General features: G+C 43.4%; 1 protein-coding gene and 1 long non-coding RNA gene across 4 annotated transcripts; both read left to right on the top strand.

The window, feature by feature from the left end:
* The first annotated feature begins 3426 nt into the window (after positions 1 to 3426).
* LOC127295387 (uncharacterized) lies at positions 3427 to 6257 on the top strand. Of its 3 annotated transcripts, XR_007847759.2 has the most exons (4): positions 3427 to 3946; positions 4282 to 4677; positions 4939 to 5385; positions 5996 to 6257. It is a non-coding gene; the product is annotated as an uncharacterized lncRNA (long non-coding RNA). The 3 variants fall into 3 exon arrangements; XR_011743149.1 differs by lacking the exon at positions 5996 to 6257 and having other exon boundaries at positions 3432 to 3946; positions 4939 to 5458; XR_011743150.1 differs by lacking the exon at positions 5996 to 6257 and having other exon boundaries at positions 3436 to 3946; positions 4282 to 4565; positions 4939 to 5458.
* A 2539-nt stretch (positions 6258 to 8796) lies between these two features.
* Positions 8797 to 9361, top strand: LOC127348925 (agamous-like MADS-box protein AGL61). Its single transcript, XM_051374778.2, has one exon. It carries the CDS (start codon positions 8797 to 8799, stop codon positions 9319 to 9321), a length of 525 nt encoding a protein of 174 aa, XP_051230738.1. The 3' UTR covers positions 9322 to 9361.
* The last annotated feature ends 18430 nt before the right edge of the window (positions 9362 to 27791 follow it).

The raw sequence follows: 27791 nt of genomic DNA, 5'->3' as shown, positions 1-27791 counted from the left end.
CTGGGCCATGATTGGGCATGTGCTCCCGGATAAAGTGAAGCCCATGTCCGAATATAGGGTGGTGCACTCGGGTGCACCATACCCTGATATTCAAAAACAGGAACGGAGCCAGGAATGAAGTATAAGGGGGCCAATCTTAGTATGAGGGACGCAGAACTAGCTAAAATCACATAAATAAGGAGGTGTCATGGCTTGTGTTCAAAGGAAAATCATGAGCATAGGGGGGGCGCAGGCCCCCCTGTCTCCCCTTGTCTCCGTCCCTGTTCAAAAACATTCGAATAACACTATTTAATTGTGTCAACAAATTTGAAATAATTCACGCACGTACATGTCACCATGCTACTTACTCGTGTCAATTTTCAAGGAAAAATTCAAATTTATGTGACCTACACAAAAAAGAGAAGATGGATTTTCGCTATATTGTGAATAATACGTTTCTACTACTATATTGTAAACAGTACATCTTGTTACTACATAACTTAATATCTTAGTTCCCGATTTGACATACATTCCCTACCTATTTAATTTATGACACATTTGTTTAGTAAATTTCTGACGTGTTTTCAATATAGGGTGTGAGCGCACCTGAGAGCCAAAAGTGCGGGTTAAGCCCATGTGCTCATAAAATAGGTGTAAACGTATTATTCGTCCTCCCTGCAGTAAAACTGAAAATTTCATCCAGACCTAAATGCACTAAGCATGCATACTTGATAAATTTGAGGCAAAACTAAAGGTAGGCTTCATCTTAAGGAAGCCTACTTGGAAAATTTCGCCCAAGTGGATTGGGCGTGCACCCACTCCAATTACCAACAGGTAATCTGACCATGATTTTTCAAGCGTGACAAAACCCGACGAAACTTAACGACACATGTGAAGCACGAACCACAAAGCACCAAATCGAGGGCAGAAGCACGCACACTACCATAAAAAGATTATGGATTATATGTGCGTGTTTGTCAGGATGTGAAGAACATTTCGGCATTGGAGAAGTAGCCGACCATAGGGCTTAGGAGTATTGCCATAGTGGTGGTGGGCCGAAGAGGGGGTGGTCGAGACGAGCAGCGTGCAAAGACGGCGATGGTTGGTCAATTCATTTTGTTGATTTTAAGTGAGGTTAGCGCCCTTCCCCCTGAACTATACACCTTATATCTAGAAACAGAAGAAAAAAAGGGAGTAGTATGTAACATGATAAGGGTAAGAATGAGAGTGGCGTTTCAAGCTAGGCAGCGTGCATAGTTTATGTGGAGAAAAAATTAGAATATAAGGTCTATTGCATTGCACACCTTATGTGGAGAATTTTTTAGAGATTTAATTGTGTTTCCTTATCTTTTTCAACTTCTCTATTTTCTGACGTTAATTTTCTAGCGGCAAACCCGCGCAAATCTGGTGTAATTTTTTCTCAACTTGAGTTCTTTAATATCTGTACCAGAAACTATTCACCTTATATCTAGAAACGGAGGGAGTAGTATATGATGACCTGAAACTTTAATTGCAATTTTTCATGGTTTTTGTTTCCTGAAAAATCTTAAATTCCAACTTCACATGCTAGTTATACGGGAGCGTGAATATCCGGAAATAAGTTGGTCAAGTTCATCTAGATACAGTTATATCTAGACATATTTTCAGTGTGTAGATACGAAAATTGAACAAATTATTTTAGGACAGCGGGAGTACTATTTGCTTCTAGACAGACATGCACCAAAACATGCAGTTGTGTAAAAAAGGAGCATCAAACGGGCAGTTCCTTGTTACAAAATACTGATGGATCATCAAGTTTCAAAAAAGAAGAAGAAATAACAACGGACTGCGAGGTACCCCTTCGACCTTCGTCCCCGGTCCAGGATGGATCACCTGGTGTTCTTGAGGTACTCGAGGCGCTGGAGCCTGGAGTCGGCCCAACTCTTCCTCCTGATGGCCTCCACTGTTTCCAAGATCTCCAGGACCATGGGGTCGCGGACGGTGGTGAGCCCAAACAAGGGCCGGTACGGGTACACGTACCTCTCCCTGAACGACGTCACCGGCCACTTCTTCTCCCCAGCAGCCATGGCCTCGTCGTCGCCTGTCGCCCTTGCTCCAGGTTCTGCCGTGGGCTCCTCCGCCGGAAGATCGTCGCCGGCCGTGGGCTCGTCCGCCGGAAGATCGTCGCCGAGATCCATTCCCTCCTCTTCCAGGAGATCCAGAACGTCGAAGCAGTTGAAGAGGTCATACTCTCGGTGGCTCGCCATGGCGATCGAAAAACAACCAGCCAGGCCCTCTCGATGAACAGGAATAAAGCTTCGACTGCTTGTTGCGTAAATAAATATATATACGCGTTGCCGATCGGGGGACTCGGAAACATAGTCGGACACGTGCTCGTACTAGTTCGTGGGTATGGCAACCTGCTGATCCTAAACACCAATTCTAGCTAGTACGACATGGACTTGGACACGCGTACGTACCAGCTAAAATAAACAGGACTGAATTAATTGAAAATGGATCATCAACTTCTTCTGTATGAACAAATTCAAATCAACAACAACAAAATTGAGTAATGATATATGAAAATATGGTTCATAATGAATTCAACCGATACTAAATTAGTGTTGAAGAGCCTGATAGTTTCTCTAAAACTTAGCTAAAGTTAGCGTAGTTTGATTTTTAAAGAGAATAATAGTACACCTTATAAGAAGAAGGAATGGATCTATCTAAAGAACATTAGATTGACGACACTAAAGCGCACAGAAACAACATAGGTCTCTATTAGGGTTACTTCATGCTACTAGAACATACGGAACTAGTACAAGTACAAGGGAATAGAAACGCGATCCCGAAAAGGCTAGGGTTTCCGTCCCATCTGTCGTCGTTCCACCCTGTCTCCGATGGTCTTAGACCCTTGTGGTGCGGCAGACCCTGGCCTCTCCCTAGACGAAGGGTTCCGAATTCTTGTTTTTGTTAGTTTCAGTCTCTTTGTCGGTGTGGTGAGGCCGCAGAGACATCCTAGCCTTAGAATATGATCTCTGGCTCGCTCTAGTGCTTGTAGTCATCCCTATGTGGTCCAAGGATGTATTTGTATTTTTCATTATTTTGTGGATCTTTCTATTGTTGTTGATGATTATTTATAGAACAATGTATCTTTTCGCAAAAAATAACTAATAAGATAGAAAAATAATTGGGAGGACCCTTGAAGCCGTCTGGTGTTTCATTAAAAAAAGATGAGAAAAGCAAAACCTCACTACAAGAAATACCACCATACAACAACAGTTAATTTGCAACCCTATGTATATGCGTTGCAAATTTTTATGGTAGATACGGATACATGCGTTGCCCCTTCAAAGCGCAGTTGCTATCCGAAAAGATCAATATTGCCTATGAGGAAATTTTGGGCGCTTCGGCGGGAGTTATTGCCGCGTACATGGAAATTTCAGCGGTACACAATTGGGCCTTGCGCTAAGGACGTTTCTGCCTTATCTACTCAGAGTCTTGAAACTGCAATCCCGATCTAGTGCTAGTCCGATCTATCAGCCTCCTCCTCACCGCCTCGTCTCCCACCGCCGCACCCCTTCCTCTCATCGGCTCTTCCTCCTCCTTCGATGACCTCACCATCCAGGCGCATCTCTACTCGGCTGCCCTTGCCAGTGTCGCCGAGGGGAAGCCGGCGGTCCTTGTCGGAGGAATTATGGGCGGCGGATCAACACAACTTGCGCTCGGCGGCCTCTGCTCTGATGGAGGTACTGGCGGGGTTGTGGAACAAGAACCCATCCGACTCCATACCTGCGCCGGAGATCGAGAGAATCAGACGCACGTCCGACTGCCAGGTCCCAGCACCCAGCTGCCTCCATCGCCACGGCCTAGGGTTTCTTCATTCCGTGTTGACATCGTTGTCTTGCCGCCGCCATTCATGTGTCGCTGCTGTCATGCGATACTTATGTTTGCCCCCAGCTGTTGCTTCCTCGATTCAAACAACCAGGTTAGTCCGGATGTTGGGTTTCTCTAATCTAAGGTGCAGAGGGCTGAGCGCGCTGGATTGCTAGTGCTGCTAGCTGAGGTTTGAACTAGAATTGAGTAAAAAAAAATTTGCTTAGCAGATCAACAGATTAGTAGCGGTGTTCAGTTTGAAGTAGCAATTGTGATATCGGTTGACTTAAAGCAAGGCATGACCTGTCCTTCATGTTAGAATACATAGAAAAAAATTACTAACCTGTTCTAGGTATTTCCGTCTGTGGAACCACATAATTATGTGATTCTTCTCTTCTATTATGATACCAAATCAATTGATTCAGTTCTGTGTTTTGCAACAAGCAGATAAAATCCCGTCTACTCCTGTGTGCTTGTAATGGGCGAACTGAATACCGTGCACTGAAGATTTGGGTTTGGCGCTATCTACAGGGAGACATGGATTACATGACTAATTTGTTTGCTTTGCAATTATTGTGCCTACGAGATGTGGTTTGATGCTACCAATTCCTTGTCACTTTCTGCTAATCTTTTGTATTCAACATTCCATGCCAGGTCTCTCGTTCATTAATCTGCATAACTGAATCTGAAAAGTCGATATGTAATGAGAAGAGACGTGCGAAGGACTGGAGGTTTTTACTGCTACCTCAGATTGATTCATTAGTACTGATTGCCTTATGTGTGCAGCCTGCAGGTTTCTTTTCGGCTATTTTGATAATGTGACACCTTCCTAACTATAGCTAGGTAAGAATGTTATTTAGTTGGAAAACTAAACTAATAAAAAAAATTAACGTCTCCTGCTTTTGGCATGTCAAACATCTTATATTGATGTTAGAAAATGATTTTTCAATTCATATCCTTAACTAATAAGCAGATTGTCTGAGCTAAAATGCCTTATCATATATGCAGCTTGAATGTTCCCTGTTATTTCTTTTAAGGAGTAAAATAATACATTTACTTCTTTACAGTTTCTCATACTTACGTGGTTCCTTGTTCTCATGACAGGTGATTCGAGACAGCAACACGAGCAGAATAGGAAGTGCTACTCGATGCTGTATCCTAATATTGCACTTTCTGTGTGTATATGATCAACTAGTGCACAACAAGGTTATTTCTCATAGCTTCTTGCTTATTATCCTATGATCTAGTAGATGTGTATACTGCAGAGCATAATTGTACACATCGGAAAACCGTTATTTTTGCTTGTCGTTTGACAACCTGCATGAGTTTTTGTTGGAATACATGTTTACCTTAAGTTATTGCTTAGTAGCATCCTGTTGTCGACTTGGATCACTCCTACAGAATTTATATGCATTAGTTTTGATTTAATGACTTTGCTGCACATTGAGTATCCAATGCTAGATGATCTGCACAAAGGTTCTAATGAATGGATTTTACATTGGCATGTTTGAGTTTGTAGCAGAAGAAGGCATGTTCATTATGCCCTACCGGGTATGTACTCTATAAGTCAATATTTACTGCTCTGTTAAGTTCTATTGCCTACGGAATATATTTCAGTTGAGTTGTTATAAATTCTACCATCAAATTAACACTAAAATTAGTCAAAAAGGCTTGCCTGCTGAATATCTAGCCCTCAATCACAAACGTAAGTTACACAAGTGGAATCGCCCCTGAATTCATTCGTAATGGCAACCTTTACTTCTAAGGCATGCCACCATGCATAGCTGATACGGTGAAATTGTTAGCGCACTTTCTTTCTGTAAGTCAATCCACCTGTCCAAAATACAAAATAGTACCATCGCTTTACAAAGTGGTGAACTACCAATTATCTCAATCGTGCATTGTTACCAAAGCAGCGCAATACCTTCTGCTGTAAACATGTAATATGTTTCTAATGGATATTGCTGATAGAGTTACTGTGTTCACGCCAAAGTGAGTACTTATAGCAATTTACTTCCTCAGCTGTCTGATTATGCAGCCAATAGGATATTATTGTCCTATGTTATGTTCTTTGTCGTAAAAGTTATGTTGGCTTGTTTTTTTTAAATGGAGATTTTTTTTATACTATTATGAGCTAAGTATACTTAATTTTCTATTGCAGGAGGTAATATAATGAATGGATATTCTGCAATCAGCGTCCAGGCCATGGGGAAGAAGGCATAATAGATGTTTTTATTTTTATTTCTTAGATTAGATTAAGGTATGAGTAAACCTGTGCCACGAAACTTGTGGATAACAGGTTGATCTAATGTCCATTTTGTAATTTGTATCAATCCGATGTATGTAACTCAGATGGATGTATGTAACTCAGATTGGATTTATAAATTTTAATTAATAAAAGGTTAATAATTTATTCAAGCATATACCTTTGAGTTTGATTGATATGTTCATTAAATTTTGCATCAATAATATGCTTGGATAATCAAAAGATTGATTGTGGAGTAGAAGAAAATGAAAAAGAGAAAAACTGATTTGTTGATATCTGCTTATATTAAAAATTGTATTATTGCATCGAGTAGGGTAAGCAACAACATATACGGGTTGCTAAACTCAAATTTATGTGTTGCTCCGTTGCAACGCTCCTATTACCAACGAAGCTATATGCGTTGCATTGTACCCTAGCAACACCCAAAAACGCAACGCATTATTATCCGTTGGTAAATGCACTAGCAACGCCCATATTGTCATTTAGATACAGATATATCTGTTGCTGTAGGGAGGGTCCTCTTGTAGTGCCTACACAAGATGGAGTAACCCGAAGGCTTCAAATATTGCATAAGTCGTCCACACTTATTGTTGAGAATCATATATTGTTGGGCACTTCGTGTTGGAGGACACACCATTATAAGGCAGGTTGTCAAACATCCAATCCATGTAATGTTGTTTTATGGAAGAAGTTCACGAGCACAGAAAGCAAAACTTAAAAACCCTAACACAATAATACTTAGCATAACCGCGGATGACATCTTTGTCAAAAGGGCCTAAGACACCATAAAACAACAAACCATATGATCTAAATCCAACGCTCAAAGGAATAAATCACCATAGACTATTTGATGTTGACCGTTTTGGCCACACCTAGGAGGGGATACAACCACTACAGGGATGTAAGTGTTACCCCACGCTTGCATACGCCAAGCTACATGGTTAAACGTTGTGGAAAAGGCATCTTAGAAAACACATGTGCAATATTTATTGTAGCTTAGAGATAGTTGTCTACTACAAAATACGTTCTACAACACCTATGGCTTATACTAGACCAACAATGGGAGGGACCACCCTGGTATTTCTATTGAGATAGTGGTGAGGGTCAAACTCGGGTTGCCTAGCCTACCACCACATGTGCTATCCTGTAAGCCCCCAGGTCTTTCTCGGCACCTATGGATTATTCCATTATAGATAAAAAATAATGACGCAAAGTAAGTGCTGGGAAAAGTATACATTGTACATCTAAAAAGTTATACATTGTACCACCACAACAATTGGTGTCGTGTTATGTAGTACAAGCATGAGTCCATTTAATGTATCCTATGTTACTTGTCAGTTGATGATTTCATGCATAGAAATTTGAATTTCATGCATCACAGATTTAATATAAATATGAGAAAACATAATGTAAAAAAATTGATGCAAACTATCATTACACGCACACCAAACTAGAATATATTGAAACAGTTTCCATTAAGAAACTGTCATACCTCTTCGAAGGAAGGTCCCTACCCCGCCGGCCGTGGCCGGTTGCCCTATCAACGACTGACTGTGTTGTCTCGTCACCAGAAACATGATCTCGCCCGGTGAACGCGTCGACAAGTGCTCGCATCGTCGTATCATCTGGCAGATGGCCCAAGGGCGAATAAAATGGTGACCGAGTAGCGGAGGTTTCTTCCGCGGAATGTCGATGAGGCTCCAACGGTGTCGGCATTGGCTCATCCTGGTATGTAGAGGAACATCTAGGGATGGCAATGAGAGGTTTGAATGGGTAGGGCTCCCTCACATCGATGCCCATCCATTACCCGCTTGTGAAACTATTTATGATAGAAAATGCCCTTCATATCCATACCCGATATGGATATCAAACTATACGGAGCAATGGAAACAACAATAGTAGTAGAAACGTATAAACGCTAGTAACATCATTCCAGAATTACAACCCAATCAACACGAAATCTAATTGTCTCATTCTCGCATAACATGACTAGATGATTTATGGGCCCTTGGATCTTTTCTTGGGTTTTGGAGAAGTGAGATTAAGATTGACATGTGGGTCTCACCCGTCAAACGGGCATACAATGGATATATCTCTGTTCATGCCCAACCCATAATTTCGTCGTGGGTATCCCACTTGCGAAACTTTGATGGAAACGATTTCAGTTGACATCATCTAATTACATTCTACACAAATCTGGAATAATATGGCAATCAGAAATTCTCCCATAAATAAAACAGAAAAAATGTCATATTTCTGATTTTGATTTGCTAGATGATTTGCTAGGAAATTGAGTTCCTTGTAACGTGGGATTTAACGTGATGCAAATCACGGAAACTACTCAGGCTGCACATTTTATTACCCCATCAATCGGACGCTTCAAACGATTCCCGTCGTACAGCATGGAATACTAGCCCGGATGCATGGCCGATGGACGATGATGGTTCGCGCTAGGTCACAAAATTGGAGACGCGCTGTCCCTGGCAATATGGTAAGTTTTGCGCGGGTGATTTCTTTCCAAAATTACCGCCACCGCCTCCTTTATATTCCGCTTCCCTTTCCTTGCACCTCCATCGCATCGCATAGTAGAGAGACACAACAAGGCGAACCAGAGCACCCGCCGTTCAACGACCATGTCGCAGACGCCGCCTCCTTCGACGACCATGTCGCAGACGCCGCCGCCTCCTTCAACGACCATGGCGCCACTCGACAAGGCGAAGAAGACGAAAGGGCGGCAGCGCAGGGAGAACATCCGGGTGGAAAACAAGGAGTCCCGGCAGGTAACCTTCTCTAAGCGCAAGGCTGGGCTCTGGAAGAAGGCTGCCGAGCTCGCCGTGCTCTGCCGCGCCAGGCTCGCAATAGTCGTCTTCTCCGAGGCCGGCAAGGCGTTTGCCTTCGGCAGCCCCTCCGCCGAAGCCGTCCTGGGCTGCATCGACAACGCCCCTGTTCCCGCTGCTGCTGACGACATGGAGTGGAAGGCCCTGGAGGCCCTGTTTCGGGAGACGGAGAAGAAAAGCGCCGAGGTCACGGCAGAGGCCGCGCGGATGACCGCCATCGGGAAGAAGGTGCAGGAGGTGCAGGAGAAGACGGGGAAGCAGTTCTGGTGGGAGGTCGACCCTGAAGAACTCGGGGAGGAGGAGCTGCCGGTGTTCGTCAAGGCGCTCGAGCGCATCAGGGACAATGTTCGCCGCCGCGCTGACGATCGGCTCTCAGCTCAGTAGTGCGGGGGCAATTGCTGCCTTGCTGGAGGTCTTTGGTCAACGTCTGCGTATACTCTTAGCTTATGTGTCACCAATCTAGTCATGTTTACCTGCGTTTTGCTACTACTATGGAATAGACATTGCACCAAGTTATGTGTTTCTAGATTAATAAGATATTTTCTTCATTCTCCGTGAGCACTCCAATTGAAATTCCTCGTTGGTCGAGTTCTCTCCGCTTCTATCTATCTATCTATACCTAATAATAAAAGCAAAAGAATTTCTTGTTGGTCCGTTTTTTATTACCCCTAACTTTCGGTCGAAATTACAGGACGCTGCCACCCCGAAGTGAAATAACGGTTGGTTTTAAACACCACCAACGAATCCCCGGAATCCCCTCCTCTGCCTCCTTCTGCTTCAGCGGACACGCCCAGCCTCCTCCTCCACTGGAGGAGACGGCCCTCCCCTCCCCTTTCCCCTGCTCCACCGGCAGCCGCGGCCGTGCATCTACGCTTGATTCCGGCAACCCCTGCTAGAGAAGCTCGATCCTGTGCCCCAAGAAGCTAAAGCTGACAACCGCATCACGCGAATCTGAGGCCATCTATCTGATGCAATGACGCACGGGCGCACGGTAGAAGCATCTTCAGAGCATAGTGTGGTTGCGATGGCCTGAGGCACGCGGGGCCGTGGCCTTGAGGACGAGACGGGCAGGAGGTAGAACCAGGTCTGCGTCTGCACATGCCATTCATCTGCATCGCGGCGGACGCATCCTTGGTCCACGCGGCACGTACCTCTGCATCCCGCCGGTCCAGAGCGGCTGCCTGCGTCGCCGGCATACATCCGGCCTCCTTTCCTCCTCTAGCGCGGCCCTTCCAATGATGCAAAACAGCAGAGGATGCAGCATGCCGCCCCGACCCCAGTCTCCCGTCGGGCCCCGACCACCCCTCGCCACACTGTACATGGCGTCGATTTAGGCTCCTTATTCTCTCCGTCCCTCCCTGCACCCCATCCTGTGCGCGTGCACTACCGAGAGTCATCGCAGCTGCCGTGCGTCTGATCCCGCTCAATGCTCAAGCCCACAAACAGTATGCTTCAGCCTTGGTTTCTTGATTCGTATTCTGCCGAGAGAATTCTAGATGGAGTGCAAGAACTCGTTCAACTTGTCGTGGGCACAACAGTAGGACAACCACAACGATCCGAGCCGGGACTTTGATGTTGGATTTAGAACGCTTGACACCACTGTCTGGATCGTCGATCGCTTGGGTTTCTGCATATTGATTTATTCGTTGTTTTGCCCGTCTCCTGCTATGATCTGATGAAATTTGCCGTTTATTGGTTGAATTTACATCAGAACTGAATGCACAAGATGTGTTCAACACGCTTTGATTCATCAGCGTTTTGGGTACATATACAGGCGCAGTACCAAGACTGACAGAGATCGTGTGCTTTCCACTAATCTACAACTGACAGAACGTGGAGGAGTGGCGGTACGTGTGTTGACTAGGTACAAGGCCACACACTTACACTTATGTTACACTAACAAGAACATGGTGCGTGTTTGGCAACTGTCAGCCTTCAAAATTCGAATCCGAAGAGACGTTGTTTTCTGAATTCTGAGTACAGGATGCACTGGATGTGGTTATGTCTTTGCCAGCAGCCATATGGTAGCTGTCTACAGGTTTTCTTCACTCACCAGCTCGGTTTACATCCTGTCAATTCTGTCTTGGTTGTTGGAGAATAGTCCGACATGTTCATCGGAACAAATACTGTTCAAACACTATTTCTTTTTCTCCATAGTATACTAATTGCATCTTAATATTCCTAATACAGTCACATTGTAAAATCATAAAGTGCAACTTTTAGTTCGTAATAGCACTTTGTACTTTGGCCAATTAATTTAAGTAAGTCCTATATTTGTACAGTGTATAGGTGGAAAGGTGCAATAAAAAACCTTGCAAATTTTTGTAGTCCCGTGCTGAATGCAAAATTCTACCACCTTTATGTTTCTTCAAAAGCGAGGCAAGCCTCTTAATAGATGAAAGAGGGACAACTAAATAAATAGTATGCAAACTGTAAAATTAAGAGTATTTTTTCCATATGCAGAGAAATACTAAACAATTTGTGTTCCCATTTTGAAACACGCATGCATATTTCTTATACGGAGTATTAAAAAAAAATATTTCTACGCCAGTATGTACCAACAAATTTTTACTTCCACTGATCTATAAAAAAATATGTCATTGATTTAGTGCATTTTAATCTCCCAGTGCAACGCACGGGTATTTTTCCTAGTATACTCCAAAAACTTGCCGTTAATATCAGTTCGATAGCGTTTTGTAATTTGCGGCACAAATCATCTATTACTGGATCAACACTCGATCTTCATAAGATTCGAGGCCGATTTAATTGTCGATCCAAAGTAGTAACAAAATCCTAAGAGCCCTGCTTTAGTGCTCCTCCTAACCGAAGTTGAGGGGTTATATTCGGGTTTCTTTTTACCATAGGTCTACCGAAATCCATATCCAGCTCATGTATACCCGTATGTATATATACCCACCGACGCAGGCGGAGACGCCTACAACCCTTTTATATGTCATGGTTTTTCGGTACACATAATGTCACATACGCAAATGACTGTATTAGTATGTCATATATACAGAATTACTCGTACAAGACAACGCGGGCCATACAGCCACTATAGGTATGTACCTATATATCAGATTTTTTAATTTTACGATCATGCCCCTGCTTACGAATGAGTTATGGAAAGATCTCCAGCGTTCTTGTTTTTGTCGTGGCCAGAGTTTTGTCAAGGTGGAGCATGAGAGCAGAAGTGAAATCCTAAACCGAAATAAGTTTCCTTTTGGACACGCTAAACCTTTTTTAAAGGGCGCAACTAGATCTCAGTCGACTGAGATTTAATAAATCTCAGTCGACTGCCCTCGGACGTTGATTTCCACCGATTTCCGTTAATACCGATCGAACGTGAATTTATCTCATCTTGTTGTTGATCTGGCAGGCCTTTTCTGGCTCATGGGCTTTTCCATGCACTGTGCTGATACACATGGGATGATGGGATTCTTCTTTTGGCACTTTTTCTAAGGGCAGCGCTCAGCGTCGGGCGACCAACCCGGCTGGTAAAATCGGTTGCTGTCCCGGCCGTCCGATCGCGATCTACCGGCTAGAATGAGCAGCATTTCGATTTTTGCATTTTGTCCCCTGGTTTTTGGAAAATCAACCCGCGGTCCTAAGCCTATCAGTTTAAACCGAACACGTGTTTCCCTTTGCCCCCAAACTTTCAGATATTTACAACAAAACTCGCTGTTTAGTATAGCAACAAAAACCCGCCGCTTTGTGTACAAAAAATAAAAAGTATTACAACAAAATTTTCACAGTAAATCTTCACATATATGTACAACAAATTATCAATATATTTACAATAATAATTAACAACAAAAACAATATTTTTTATTTGGGTGTTTACAATAATAGTCAGTTTCCATGCAATAATATCTTTACAACAAATCGGAAACATACTTACAACAATAATTAATAACAAAAACCAACATTATTTTATTTGGATGTTTACAATAAAAGTCTACTTTCATTCCAGAAATATCTTTAGAACAAAGCAGTAAAATATTTACAACAATAATTAGCAACACAGGCCACAAATAATTTGGGTGTTTACAACAAAAGTCGCAAACATCATCCACAAAAACCACAGACTATTTACAACTAAAAAATATATTTTTGCAAATAATTCAAAAGTTGTTAAGAAAATAATTTAATTTGCTACAACTTGAATTACAACAAAAATTGCAAACTACATTTACAAAAGGTGTCAAACGATTACAACAAAAGTCTATTTATTTGCAAACACTGCAGAAGTGGTGAAGCAGCAATTAATTTGCTACATATTGAATTACAACAAAAAAACACCAACTATGTTTAAAAAAGTCACACACGAATACAACAAAAAATTGATGCACAAAATAAACGAAGCAGCGCACCAGCAGATGGTTCCTATGTGTCTTGAGTGGTGGGTCAACACGTGTGGACGAAAGTGATGGGCCATGCACGCGAACAGGTAATGGGCCAGATTTCAACCAAACCAGCGAGCCGAGGCCCAGCAGCGAGCGTTGAACCGAGCGACCGATCTTTTCCCTCAGATCGGTCGCCGGATAACAAGCGTTTTCCTTTTTCTAACAGCGCATGGTGTCTTCGTATCAGACGCTTATCGTTTACATCCTCCGACACGACACAACCAGATAAAAACTGAAAAAAAATCAACTGGAAATATTACTCAGTTGCACTTGTTGTGCAACTGTTGCATGGTATAACTATACGTACATACTTACACTCCACGTGTACTCCCACTTTGCATGAAAGTGACGCAAGTTTAATGTTTGTATTTTTCTAAGTTGCAACCGATGTGTAACTAGGGCATCTCAGTTGCAATCCATGTGTAATTGAGTATCTTATTTCATTGGCAAAAAAAGAGTATCTCACTTGCAACCAATACATAAATAAAAAATATTTTAGTTCTAACCCACATGTAACTAATTTTTTTTAGTTGCAAACCAATTGCAACTGAAAAAGCTCAGTTGCAACCAATATGTAACTGAAACAATTTCAGTTGCAACCAATATGCAACTGAGAAAATCTCAGTTGAAATCATATACAACTAGGCAGTCATAGTTGCAGCCCATGTGGAGTTGCAACCTATGTGCAACTCGATTTATTTTAGTTGCAACCTATGTGTAACTGAAAAAATGTCAGTTACAACTCATATGGAACTGCAGAAATCCCAGTTACAACCAGCGCGCAACTCCAAAATTAAGTTACAACTTACGTGCAACCGAAAACTCTCACTTACAACTCATATGAAATTGAAAAAAAAGTTGCATCATATGCAGAACTAGGGTAATCTCGGTTACAATTCGCATGCAACTTGAAAAATATCAGTTGCGGTTCAGATACAACTCTTATGATGATATAAATCACGTTGAATTGGCTTGAGTGGGATCAAAACCACAAAACAAACTCATTGTTTTAAATTCTGCAAAAAACAAATCACACTTACACACCTTAATAAAAATGTAAAAGTCGGATTCTCTCCATTTCAATGTGGCACTAGACTCATCCAAACTCGTCACAGGAGAGCTATGGCGCATGAACCATTTCCTATGTTTGTGCAGAGACAAAAGTGCTGGCCCATGTTCATCCCTCACCACAAACGGGCAAAAAAACAAGACAACATGAAACGGAAGCCCAGGTTTACTACTCGTCCGTCCCATGCTTGAGGAAAATGGAAAAGGCCCATTGTACTGTTTCATGCAAGAGGAAGTTCACGTGAGTTTTGCGGATGGAAAAGCAACACCTTGCACACATCTTGACACCAGATCCGATGGTTAACGAGGTGACTGAGATTTAACAAAATATCAGTCGCCTGAGAATTAGCAATTCCGTTTTTTAAAGCTGAATTGTTGCAATATATTAAATCAAAACAAAATACAATACCATCTGGTCCAACCACTCCCCTGGACCAGCATTCCACTGCCATGAACCAAGTCAATTTGTCCCTCTCCTTCCGGTGGCAACTCCTCTGAGTCCTCTCCCATGCTTTCTTGGATAGGAGGACCGGCGCCTCTATAAGAGGAGGGACAACTGCACCGTAGAAGGGGATCGATCCTTCCCGGCCTCTAGATCGCATCTTAATCTGGCTAGAGCTTCTTCAAGCTAGGACCTTGTAAAACCCTCTTGTACCTGGCGAGCATTTGTAGAGCAATACATTCAAGGAAGGAGTAGAGGTGGGTGTATATGTGTGCATGTGAGCGTCTGCGTTTGTACTATGTTTCTAAAAAAAGAGGGAGTAGCTCATCATATATACTGGATATCATTTGGAAATCACAAATATCAATAGCACATATGGATTTTCGTACTGAAGCTAACAGGGTACAGACAGTCAAAAGGAGCCATATATAGTCCATAGGGGACGGAATCACCTAATTTAGTTTAGCTTCTTAACACCTTCCGTGTGCTTCATGACTCCGGGATGAAACCTTCTTCGTCCTCCCGGTGGAGCACCCCGATCAGGAGCCATTCCTTCTTCCTCCTCGCCCTCGCTGTCGGTGACCTCGGCCTCGTACATCACGCACCCATTAGCATTAGCCTCCAACTTTTACATAACAATCTTCTGCCTGGCGAGGACGGCTTCACTGGCTTCCCTAAACAAGGCTGTCACTGAAGGATCTGAATCAACACACACTTGCAGCCCAGCTGGTATCCCCTTGTAGCCAAGTATAATATCGATCCGGTGCTGCGGCATATGGATCGTCTTCTTCTTCGTCTTCCTGTTGTTCTTTCTCCACTCCTCACTAATAGAAAAAGAGGCTTCCATATGCCCCCTTTAGTCCCCAAAATGTTCGAACGCGACTAATGGGGTCTTTAGTCGCGGTTCGGGAGACGACCCGCGACTGAAGGTTCGGGCACAATGAGCTTGGTCGACAGCTGGTGGACGGGAGGGGCTTTAGTCCCGGTTGGCCTCGCCAACCGCAACTAAAGGTCCTCAGGCCTGGCCCGAAGGCCTTTAGTCGCGGTTGGCCAGGCCAGCCGAGACCAAAGGCCCATCCCTATAAATGCGCTTCAGCACACTTCACTTAGCAACTTGGTGTGCCACTTCCATTCACAGGGGTGGCGGGTTTGCCTTTGGATCCACTTGTGCACACAAGGTGTTCGATGAAATGCCCAAGAGCATGAAACAAACATGATATGAAGTGTCCGAGCCACACTTGAGCTTTCTCATTTATTTTTCCTCCTCGATCGCGGTTAGCAACTTGAACCTTTCATGTGTCATTGATAAAATATGCATGTGTGTAGTTCATTGTTTAATTTCTATTATTTCTAGCTAGTTAGTTTAACAAATGCATGATGGTTAATTATATACTTTATATAATAATAATGCAGATGAATCAGCAATGAATGTACGGTAACTGACTCTCCGGCGAGTTCATTACGGGTTTGAAAGTTTTCCTCGTACTGGCTAATGCGAACAAGCAGGGGGGGGTTTTGTTATCTGTCCATGTGTTGCCTGTAAGAATCAGAAGGGTTACTCTTCCTCAAGAGACGTTCACGTGCACCTGCTTCGGCACGGTTTCATGCCAAGCTATAATTGTTGGACCAAGCATGGAGAAAGAGGGGTTAGAATGGAAGAAGATGAAGAAGGGGATGATATCGATGACAACTATCCTGATCATTTTGGTGATACTTTCATGGAGGATGCTGAAGGTGGGAAGGGAAGGGGAAGGTGAAGGGGGAGGTGAAGAAGAGGCACGTGATGAGCCCACTGATGATCTTGGTCGGACCATTGATGATGCACGGAGACGCTGCGAAACTGAAAAGGAGAGGGAAAATTTGGATCGCATGTTAGAGGATCACAAAAAGTCGTTGTACCCAAGATGCGATAATGGTCTGAAAAAGCTGGGCTGCACACTGGATTTGCTGAAATGGAAGGCACAGGAAGATGTAGCTGACTCAGGATTTGAAAATTTGCTGAAAATGTTGAAGAATATGTTTCCAAAGAATAACGAGTTGCCCGCTAGTACGTATGAAGCAAAGAAGGTTGTCTTCCCTCTAGGTTTAGAGGTTTAGAAGATACATGCATGCATTAACGATTGCATCCTCTACCGCGGTGAATACGAGAATTTGAATGAATGCCCGTTATGCACTGCATTGCGTTATAAGATCAGAGGCGATGACCCTGGTGACGATGTTGAGGGCCAGAAACCCAGGAAGAGGGTTCCCGCCAAGGTGATGTGGTATGCTCCTATAGTACCACGTCTGAAATGTCTGTTCAGAAACAAAGAGCAAGCCAAGTTGTTGCGATGGCACAAAGAGGACCGTAAGTCGGATAGGAAGTTGAGACACCGCGCTGATGGAACGCAATGGAGAAAGATCAACAAAGAGTTCAAAGATTTTGCAGCTGACGCAAGGAACATAAGATTTGGTCTAAGTACATATGGCATGAATCCTTTTGGCGGGCAGAGCTCCAGCCATAGCACCTGGCCCGTGACTCTATGCATCTACAACCTTCCTCCTTGGTTGTGCATGACGGAAGTTCATTATGATGCTAGTGCTCATCTAAGGTCCGAAGCAACCCGGCAATGACATCGATATGTACCTAAGGCCATTAGTTGATGAACTTTTACAGTTGTGGGGCAGACCTGGTGTACGTGTGTGGGATGAGCACAAAGAAGAAGAATTTGACCTACGAGCGTTGCTTTTCGTAACCATCAATGATTGGCCTGCTCTTAGTAACCTTTCGGGACAGACAAATAAGGGATACAATGCATGCACGCACTTCTTACATGAGACTGAAAGTATATATTTGGGTAATTGTAAGAAGAATGTGTACCTGGGGCATCGTCGATTTCTTCCCCGAAATCATAACGTAAGAAAGAAAGGCAAGCATTTCAACGGCAAGGCGGATCATCGACCGAAGCTTGCGGAACATACTGGTGCTGAGGTATTTGATTTTGTGAAGGATTTGAAAGTCATCTTTGGAAAGGGTCCTGGCGGACAATCAGTTCCGCAGGGAGTTGACGGGCATGCACCCATGTGGAAGAAGAAATCTATATTTTGGGAGCTAGAATATTGGGAAGTCCTAGATTTCCGCTCTGCAATCGACATGATGCATGTTACGAAGAATATTTGCGTGAACCTGCTAAGCTTCTTAGGCGTGTATGGGAAGACAAATGGTACAAAGGAAGCACGGCAGGACCAGCAATGTTTGAAAGATCCAGAAGACCGGCATCCGGAATGGTTTCAAGGTCGTGCCATCTATGCTCTTACCAAAGAAGAGAAGGTCATCCTTTTTGAATGCCTGAGCAGTATGAAGGTCCCGTCTGGCTTCTCGTCGAATATAAAGGGAATAATAAATATGGCGGACAAAAAGTTCCAAAACCTGATGTCTCACGACTGCCATGTGATTATGACGCAATTGCTTCCGATTGCTTTGAGGGGGCTCCTACCGGAAAATGTTCGAGCAGCCATTGTGAAGCTATGTGCATTCCTCAATGCAATCTCTCAGAAGGTAATCAATCCAGAAGATCTACCACGGTTACAGAACGATGTGGTCCAATGTGTTGTCAGTTTTGAGTTGGTGTTCCCACCATCCTTCTTCAATATTTTGACGCACCTCCTGGTTCACCTAGTCGAAGAGATTTTCATTCTCGGTCCTGTATTTCTACACAATATGTTCCCCTTTGAGAGGTTCATGGGAGTATTAAAGAAATATGTTCGTAACCGTGCTAGGCCAGAAGGAAGCATCGCCAAGGGCTATGAAAATGAGGAGGTAATTGAGTTTTGTGTTGACTATATCCCTGACCTTAAGCCGATTGGTATTCCTCAATCGCGGCACGAGGGGAGACTAAGTGGAAAAGGCACGATCGGAAGGAAATCAATGATATGTATGGACGGCCATTATATGACTGAAGCACACCACACAGTTCTGCAAAATTCCAGCTTGGTGGCTCCGTACTTCGAGGAACACAAGAATATTTTACGCTCGGACAACCCGGGGAAGCCTGAATCCTGGATTAGAAAGGCCCACATGGAGACTTTCGGCGGTTGGTTGCGAAAACATTCAATGAATTACAATGATGTTGGAGATCAGCTGTACATGTTGGGCAAGACACCATCTTCGACTATAACCACTTTCCAAGGGTACGAGATAAATGGGAATACATTTTACAAGATCGCCCAAGATAAAAAGAGCACCAACCAAAACAGTGGTGTCCGTTTTGATGCAGCAACCGAGAATGGGCAAAAGGTCACATATTATGGTTACATAGAGGAGATATGGGAACTTGACTATGGACCTTCCTTCAAGGTCCCTTTGTTCCAGTGCAAATGGTTCAAGCTAACAGGAGGTGGGGTAAAGGTGGACGAGCAATACGGAATGACAATTGTGGATTTCTATGTGAAAGATGTCGCTCAGGTTTTCTATGTGAAGGACATGAGTAGCAAACCGAGGAAAAGGAAAGATAAGAAAACGAGTACATCATGCGATGATCCAAAGCGCCACATTGTTCTTTCAAGGAAAAGAAACATCGTGGGAGTGGAGGACAAGACAGACATGTCAGAAGATTATAATATGTTTGGTGAAATTCCGCCCTTCAAAGTGAACACTGACGAGCAGTTGATGCGCCAGTGGAGGGTGCAGTTCCCTAGTGACGTCGACAACACCGACGTGTTCTTCGCTAACCTCAGGGCACAGCGCAGGTCCGACAGGCGCGCGTCGTGTTCGAGCTCGACAACCCGAATACAATTTGGGCCGACAACGACCCTCGGTGGGATGACATTTGGACCGAGACAACCTCCGACGACGAGTAGACTAGACTAGTCGTTTACCTATTTTAATTGTATTTTCAGTGTTTTCTAGACTATGTTCGATCTTCTATGTTCTACAAAAATGTGTAACCTTTAGTCGAATTTTCAATTAAAAAATTGCCATTTTCATTTTCTGTCAGTGGGATAAGGACGCATGTGTAATGCGGGACTAAAGATGTCGCTCAGTTTTTCTATGTGAATGACATAAGTAGAAAACGAGTACATCATGCGATGATCCAAAGGCCTAGGAGTACATCTTCGAATGTTGGATTGATTTAGTCATACTCCTGCCTAGGCCTATAATATGCATACTCGTAGTCTTCGTAGTCGCCACCGTTGTACTGGTAGTAGTCGCCTTCTAAGTTTCCACCGTCGTCGTTGCTGCCGTCGATGTCTTCGTCGCTGTCGTCGGGTGGCGCTCGTGGCTCGAACCTCGACTGGTACTGAGGGTACCACAGGCGGGGGATATCGTCGGCAGTGAGGTAGTCCAGGACGCTCTGTAGAGTCCGGCCGCCCCACCATAGCCGATGACCGGCCTCGTGGAAGTTCCCAGGAGGCAGACCGTCCTCCTCATACCTGGCGAGCGCCCTCTCACGCCGATTGATGAAGAAGGCGTCCCAAGTCTGCTGGTTGTCGGGATGCCAGCGGGGATTCATCCGCTGCTCCAGCGTGAGGTCGAGGTAGTAGTGGTTCCTGATGGCCACCCGGCGCGTGATAACCCACAAGTATAGGGGATCGCGGCAGTCTTCGAGGGAAGTGATGACCCACAAGTATAGGGGGTGTATCGTAGTATCTTCGATAAGTAAGAATGTCGATCCCAACGAGGAGCAGAAGGTGTTGACAAGCAGTTTCGATGAAGGATTCACTGTAAATGCTCACAGACAAGTATTTAGGGGGTTTTGATGTAACAGTTGAATAAAGTACGAGTAAGTAAAGTGCGAGAGTAACAATTGCAGCGAGTGGCCCAATCCTTTTTAGCACAAAGGACAAGCCGGTTTGTTTACTTATAATTACCAAACGTTCTCGAGGACACACGGGATTTTAGTCTAGTGCTTTCGCTACATACGGCTAAATAATCTTCATTGTTATGATAAGTGTTGTGTGGGTGAACCTATGCTAATGTACCGCCCTTCCTAGGACTAATACATACTTGTGATTATACCCCTTGCAAGCATCCGCAACTACAAGAAAGTAATTAAGAATAAATCTAACCACAGCCTTAAACTCGAGATCTGCGATCCCTCCCCGCATCGATATACCAACGGGGGTTTAGGTTTCTGTCACTCCGGCAACCCCGCAATTAGCAAACGAATACAAGATGCATTCCCCTAGGCCCATAAATGGTGAAGTGTCATGTAGTCGACGTTCACATGACACCACTAGAAGAATAACACCACAACTTAAATATCATACCATTGAATATTACTCAACCATAGTTCACTACTAACATTTAGACTTCACCCATGTCCTCAAGAACTAAACGAACTACTCACGAGACATCATATGGAACATGATCAGAGGTGATATGATGATGAATAACAATCTGAACATAAACTTGGTTCAATGGTTTCACTCAATAGCATCAACAACAAGTAGAGATCGATACCGGGAGAGTTTCCCCTATCAAACAATCAAGATCAAACCCAAATTGCTACGGCGGTGACGGTGTCCAGCGGTGGAGACGGCGGTGATGATGGTGGAGATGATGATGATGGTGAAGGCGATGATGTCCAGCTCGATGACGGTGACGATGGCGTCGATTTCCCCCTCCCGGAGGGAATTTCCCCGGCGGATTCCTGCCCGCCGGAGAGCTCTTTTCTCTCTGGTGTTCTCCGCCCCGCAGAGGCGGCTGTAACTCTTCGCGAGGTACCCTCTGTGGCTTAGGTTTTCGGGACGAAGGATTTCGCGAAGAAAAGGAGGCGAAAGGGGTCGTGGGCCCCCAAACCACATGGCGGCGCGGCCAGGGCATGGGCCGCGCCGCCCTAGGGTGTGGGCCCACCCTGGGTCCTCCTGGCTCCTCCTTCTGGCTTCCTTCGTCATCTTGAAAAATAGGATTTTTGGTATAATTTCCTTCCACAGTTGATCTTCCGAAATATTGCGTTCTGACGGTGCTTTTTCCAGCAGAATCCTGGCTCCGGTGCTTGATCCCCCAATAATGATGAAACATGCAAAATAGATGAAATAACATAAGTATTGTGTCCCAATATGAAATATATCAATGAATAACAGCAAATTATGATATAAAATAGTGATGCAAATTGGACGTATCAACTCCCCCCAAGCTTAGACTTCGCTTGTCCCCAAGCGAAACTGAACTCGATAGACAGGACCACATGTTTATGGAGTGAAGAGTCGATAAATAAAATACGGACAAGAAGCATCATATTCTTTCACACAAGACATTATAGTAAACAACCTCTTATAACTCAACTTGAAACAAGTATAAGGTAATCACAAGTAAAGGTGCATAAGAAATCATAATTGGTGATGGCAAACTTCGTTCTTGGTTAGAGAACAATTAACAGATTATATTTATCTCATTGAGCAGCACTCTCATGTTAAAGTTTATAAGGCACAACTTGCATACTCAATCATAATGGTCTTTTCATAATCATTGATAACTTGCAAAGCTATATTCATTCGGATAAAACTTGTACTAAACAAGGAAGAATAAAAGACATGATGAAGCAAATCACAATATAATGGTTTGATCACAACTACTCAAATGCTTGCTTGAGATGGAGGGAAATAGGTTTACTGACTCAACATAAAGTAAAAGACAGGCCCTTCGCAGAGGGAAGCAGGGATTAAATCATGTGCTAGAGCTTTTTCAGTTTTGCAATCATATAAAGAGAATAAAAGTAACATTTTGAGAGGTGTTTGTTGTTATCAACGACTGGTAGCGGGTACTCTAACCCCCTTGCCAGACAACCTCCAAAGAGCGGCTCCCATATTATTTTCATTTTACTTGGCACTCCTTCCAACCTTTTCTTTCACAAACCATGGCTAACCGAATCCTCGGGTGCCTGCCAACAATCTCATACCATGAAGGAGTGTCTATTTAGTTTGATTAATTTGGGACTGGGAATCCCATTGCCAGCTCTTTTTGCAAAATTATTGGATAAGCGGATGAAGCCACTAGTCCATTGGTGAAAGTTGCCCAACAAGATTGAAAGATAAAACACCACATACTTCCTCATGAGCTATGAAACATTGACACAAATAAGAGATACTAAGTTTTGAATTGTTTAAAGGTAGCACATGAAGTATTTACTTGGAATGGCAGAAAATACCATGTAGTAGGTAGGTATGGTGGACACAAATGACATAGGTTTGGGTTAAGGTTTGGATGCACGAGAAGTATTCCCTCTCAGTACAGGTCTTTGGCTAGCAAGGTTAATTAGCAAGCATAAGAGTCGAGGGAAACAAACAAATATACATATGATAGAAACAATCATGCATCTTCCTTGTAAGCACAAACAATCTTAACTTCAGAATAATAAGCTATGAGCTAACAAGAAAGACAATGAAACATCTACATGTATTTCTCTTTTCTACTTAAACCTCAAAGTGTTGTTGCTATTGACCAATGCTAAGTTTGCCAAAACCAAATAGATTTGTTCAATGCTCCCAAAGTGATACCAATACTAACAACAAGGTAAATCATATAATAGAGATTGCAAACTAGAATAAGATGTGCAATATGTAAATGATAGGACTTCTCATTAATATTCCATAACGATAACTCACACCAAGGGATACATAGACAACCAACTAAAGAGAGATACTTCCAACTGCAACCCATCTTATATGATAACTTCCCTACTCATGATATGACACTACTTGACAATAAAAGGTAAATGGTAGTGATAATGTGATACCGCGACACTCCCCCAAGCTTGGAACAAACCAAGGGGATGCCAATACCGATGATGAATTACTCCTGCGGAGATGGTGGTGATGAACTCCTCCCGCGCTTCTTAATAAGCTCCTTCAACTTCAGTTTCTCAGCTTGACAATTCTGCACTAAGATTCGAAGAGATTCATTGTTATCTGAAGTTGGCGATGACGACCTTGTGATGCGAATCGAGTGGTATTCAATCATTCTTCGGAGACGGCAATTCTCCTCCTGGAGTATCTCTACTTCTCTTCTTAGAGCCCGATATTGATCACAAAACTCATCGGTAATCCGTAGAACTTCTTCCATCATGGGGAAGGAGTCGAGGCTAAGAGCGGGTGGTAAAGGTCCCTGCAGGTTATGAGAAAAAGAACGTCGAGTGTCAACAGATCCCACCAAGATTTGCTTGCTCCCTCCGGCTTGCTGCCCTTGTCTTGATGGCACCTCCTTCACTTCTTCCTCCGAAAGCCCCTTGCCCTTCTTGTTGGAGGCCATGGTGCTTCTAGACCGAAAACAGATCCTGGCAGAAACAGCTCGAAACAAAACACGTCGAGAACACGATATACGGACCTCCAGGGGTCCGAGGGATTATATAGCAGAAATTTTCACGACAAACGGAAAGTACCAGATCGAACCAGAGTCGAAAAGGGGCGACGGGGCGGCCAAACCATAGGGCGGCGCGGGCCCAGGCTTGGCCGCGCCGGCCTATGGAGGCGCCCCCTCGTGCGTCCTTTCCACTCCGTTTCGAACTCGTAATTTTTCATATTTTTCAAAAACAGCAAAAATATTGTTCGGAAAGTAAATTGCGTACTTTTCATTACCAGTACTGTTACCTATTCAAAGTCGAGTTAAGTGATTTGTCAATTTGCCCTTTGATGAAAGCTTCCGGTGTTTCCACTTGAATAATATCAACATCAACATTATAAGAATCACCTGAGATATAATGCTTGAGTCTTTGTCCATTCACCACTTGCGTAGCATTGCCTTGGAGAGAGCTAATTTTGATTGCTCCTGAACGATACACCTCCTCGACAACATATGGTCCTTCCCATTTCGAGAGTAATTTCCCTGCAAAGAATCTGAGACGAGACCGATACAATAGGACTTTATCCCCAATATTAAATTCTCTTTTGATAATCCTCCTATCATGCCATTTTTTAACTTTCTCTTTAAAGAGTTTAGCATTTTCATAAGCTTCACTTCTCCATTCATCTAGAGAACTTAATTGCAACAACCTCTTATCACCGGCAAGTTTAGGATCTCTATTTAATTCTCTAACAGCCCAATAAGCTTTGTGCTCTAGTTCTAAAGGTAAATGACAAGCTTTCCCATAAACCATTTTATAAGGTGACATTCCCATGGGATTTTTATAAGCAGTTCTATAAGCCCATAGTGCATCCTTCAATTTACTAGCCCAATTCTTTCTAGTTTTATTAACGGTCTTTCCCAAAATAGATTTAATCTCTCTATTTGATAATTCTACTTGACCACTAGTTTGAGGATGATAAGCGGAAGCAATTCTATGATTAATACCATACTTAGCAAGAGTTTTTCTAAAACCTCCATGAATAAAATGAGAACCTCCATCAGTCATAATATATCTAGGCACTCCAAATCTAGGAAAAATAATATCTAAAAGCATTCTTAAAGAGGTCTCACCATCAGCACTTTTTGTAGGTATAGCTTCCACCCATTTAGTAACATAATCAACAGCAACAAGTATGTGAGTGTTACCTTCCGAAGACGGAAAAGGTCCCATGAAGTCAAATCCCCAACAATCAAACGGTTCAATAACAAGAGTATAATTCATAGGCATTTCATTACGTCTGGAGATATTACCAACCCTTTGGCATTCATCACAAGATAAAATAAACTTTCTCGCATCTTTGAAGAGAGTTGGCCAATAAAAACCTGATTGTAGAACCTTTTGCGCGGTTCTTTCTCCGGCGTGATGTCCTCCACAAGCGCTACCATGACATTTACTCAATATCTCATGTTGTTCATATTCGGGAACACATCTTCGCATAATACCATCCACTCCTTCTTTATATAAGTGTGGGTCATCCCAGAAATAATGCCTCAAATCATAAAAGAATTTCCTCCTTTGCTGAGCTGAAAAGGTTGGAGGCAAGTACTTGGAAACAATAAAGTTAGCATAATCAGCATACCAAGGACTGTCTCTCGCGAGCTCACCTTTATTACAGCCAATTGTTCATTTGGAAAACTATCATTAACAGGAACATGATCATAAGCAATATTTTCCAATCTAGACAAATTATCAGCAACAGGATTATTGATGGCGTATAACTCACACGTTCGTTGGGAACCCCAAGAGGAAGGTATGATGCGCACAGCAGCAAGTTTTCCCTCAGAAAGAAACCAAGGTTTATCGAACCAGGAGGAGCCAAGAAGCACGTTGAAGGTTGATGGCGGCGGGATGTAGTGCGGCGCAACACCAGGGATTCCGGCGCCAACGTGGAACTTGCACAACACAACCAAAGTACTTTGCCCCAACGAAACAGTGAGGTTGTCAATCTCACCGGCTTGCTGTAACAAAGGATTAACCGTATTGTGTGGAAGATGATTGTTTGCAGAAAACAGTAGAACAAGTATTGCAGTAGATTGTATTTCAGTAAAGAGAATTGGACCGGGGTCCACAGTTCACTAGAGGTGTCTCTCCCATAAGACAAACAGCATGTTGGGTGAACAAATTACAGTTGGGCAATTGACAAATAAAGAGGGCATGACCATGCACATACATATCATGATGAGTATAGTGAGATTTAATTGGGCATTATGACAAAGTACATAGACCGCCATCCAACTGCATCTATGCCTAAAAAGTCCACCTTCAGGTTATCGTCCGAACCCCTTCCAGTATTAAGTTGCAAAGCAACAGACAATTGCATTAAGTATGGTGCGTAATGTAATCAACAACTACATCCTTAGACATAGCATCAATGTTTTATCCCTAGTGGCAACAGCACAACACAACCTTAGAACTTTCATCCTTTGTCCCAGGTGTCAATGCAGGCATGAACCCACTATCGAGCATAAGTACTCCATCTTGGAGTTACAAGCATCTACTTGGCCAGAGCATCTACTAGTAACGGAGAGCATGCAAGATCATAAACAACACGTAGATATAACTTTGATAATCAACATAACAAGTATTCTCTATTCATCGGATCCCAACAAACGCAACATATAGAATTACAGATAGATGATCTTGATCATGTTAGGCAGCTCACAAGATCCGACAATGATAGCACAATGGGGAGAAGACAACCATCTAGCTACTGCTATGGACCCATAGTCCAGGGGTAGACTACTCACACATCACTCCGGAGGCGACCATGGCGGCGTAGAGTCCTCCGGGAGATGATTCCCCTCTCGGCGAGGGTGCGGAGAAGCGATCTCTGGATCCCCCGAGATGGGATCGGCGTTGGCGGCGTCTGCGGAAGGTTTTCCGTATCGTGGCTCTCGGTACTGGGGGTTTCGTCACGGAGGCTTTAAGTAGGCGGAAGGGTAGGTCAAGAGGCGGCACGGGGGGCCCAAACCATAGGCCGGCGCGGCCAGGGGTGGGGCCGCGCCCCCCTAGGGTTTGGCCACCCCGTGGCCCCTATTCGTTTCGTCTTCGGACTTCTGGAAGCTTCGTGGAAAAATAGGCCCCTGGGCTTTGATTTCGTCCAATTCCGAGAATATTTCCTTACTAGGATTTCTGAAACCAAAAACAGCAGAAAACTTGACAGCGGCACTTCGGCATCTTGTTAATAGGTTAGTTCCAGAAAATGCACGAATATGACATAAAGTGTGCATAAAACATGTAGATAACATCAATAATGTGGCATGGAACATAAGAAATTATCGATACGTCGCGGACGTATCAGCATCCCCAAGCTTAGTTACGCTCGTCCCGAGCGAGGTAAAGCGATAACACGAGATAATTTACGGAGTGACATGCCATCATAATCTTGATCATACTATTTGTAAAGCATATGTAGTGAATGCAGCGATCAAAACAATGTATATGACATGAGTAAACAAGTGAATCATAAAGCAAAGACTTTTCATGAATAGCACTTCAAGACAAGCATCAATTAAGTCTTGCATAAGAGTTAACTCATAAAGCAATAATTCAAAGTAAAGGTATTGAAGCAACACAAAAGAAGATTAAGTTTCAGCGGTTGCTTTCAACTTGTAA

Source organism: Lolium perenne, chromosome 4, assembly GCF_019359855.2.
Source record: "Lolium perenne isolate Kyuss_39 chromosome 4, Kyuss_2.0, whole genome shotgun sequence".
In the NCBI taxonomy this organism is placed as follows: Eukaryota; Viridiplantae; Streptophyta; class Magnoliopsida; order Poales; family Poaceae; genus Lolium; species Lolium perenne.
The sequence above is the reverse complement of the archived record's forward strand: the minus strand, read 5'-3'. Positions and strand labels throughout refer to the sequence as shown.

Coding starts and splice junctions, on each gene's coding strand:
- LOC127348925 (XM_051374778.2), top strand. CDS start 8,797: ATGGCGCCACTCGACAAGGCGAAGAAGACGAAAGGGCGGCAGCGCAGG.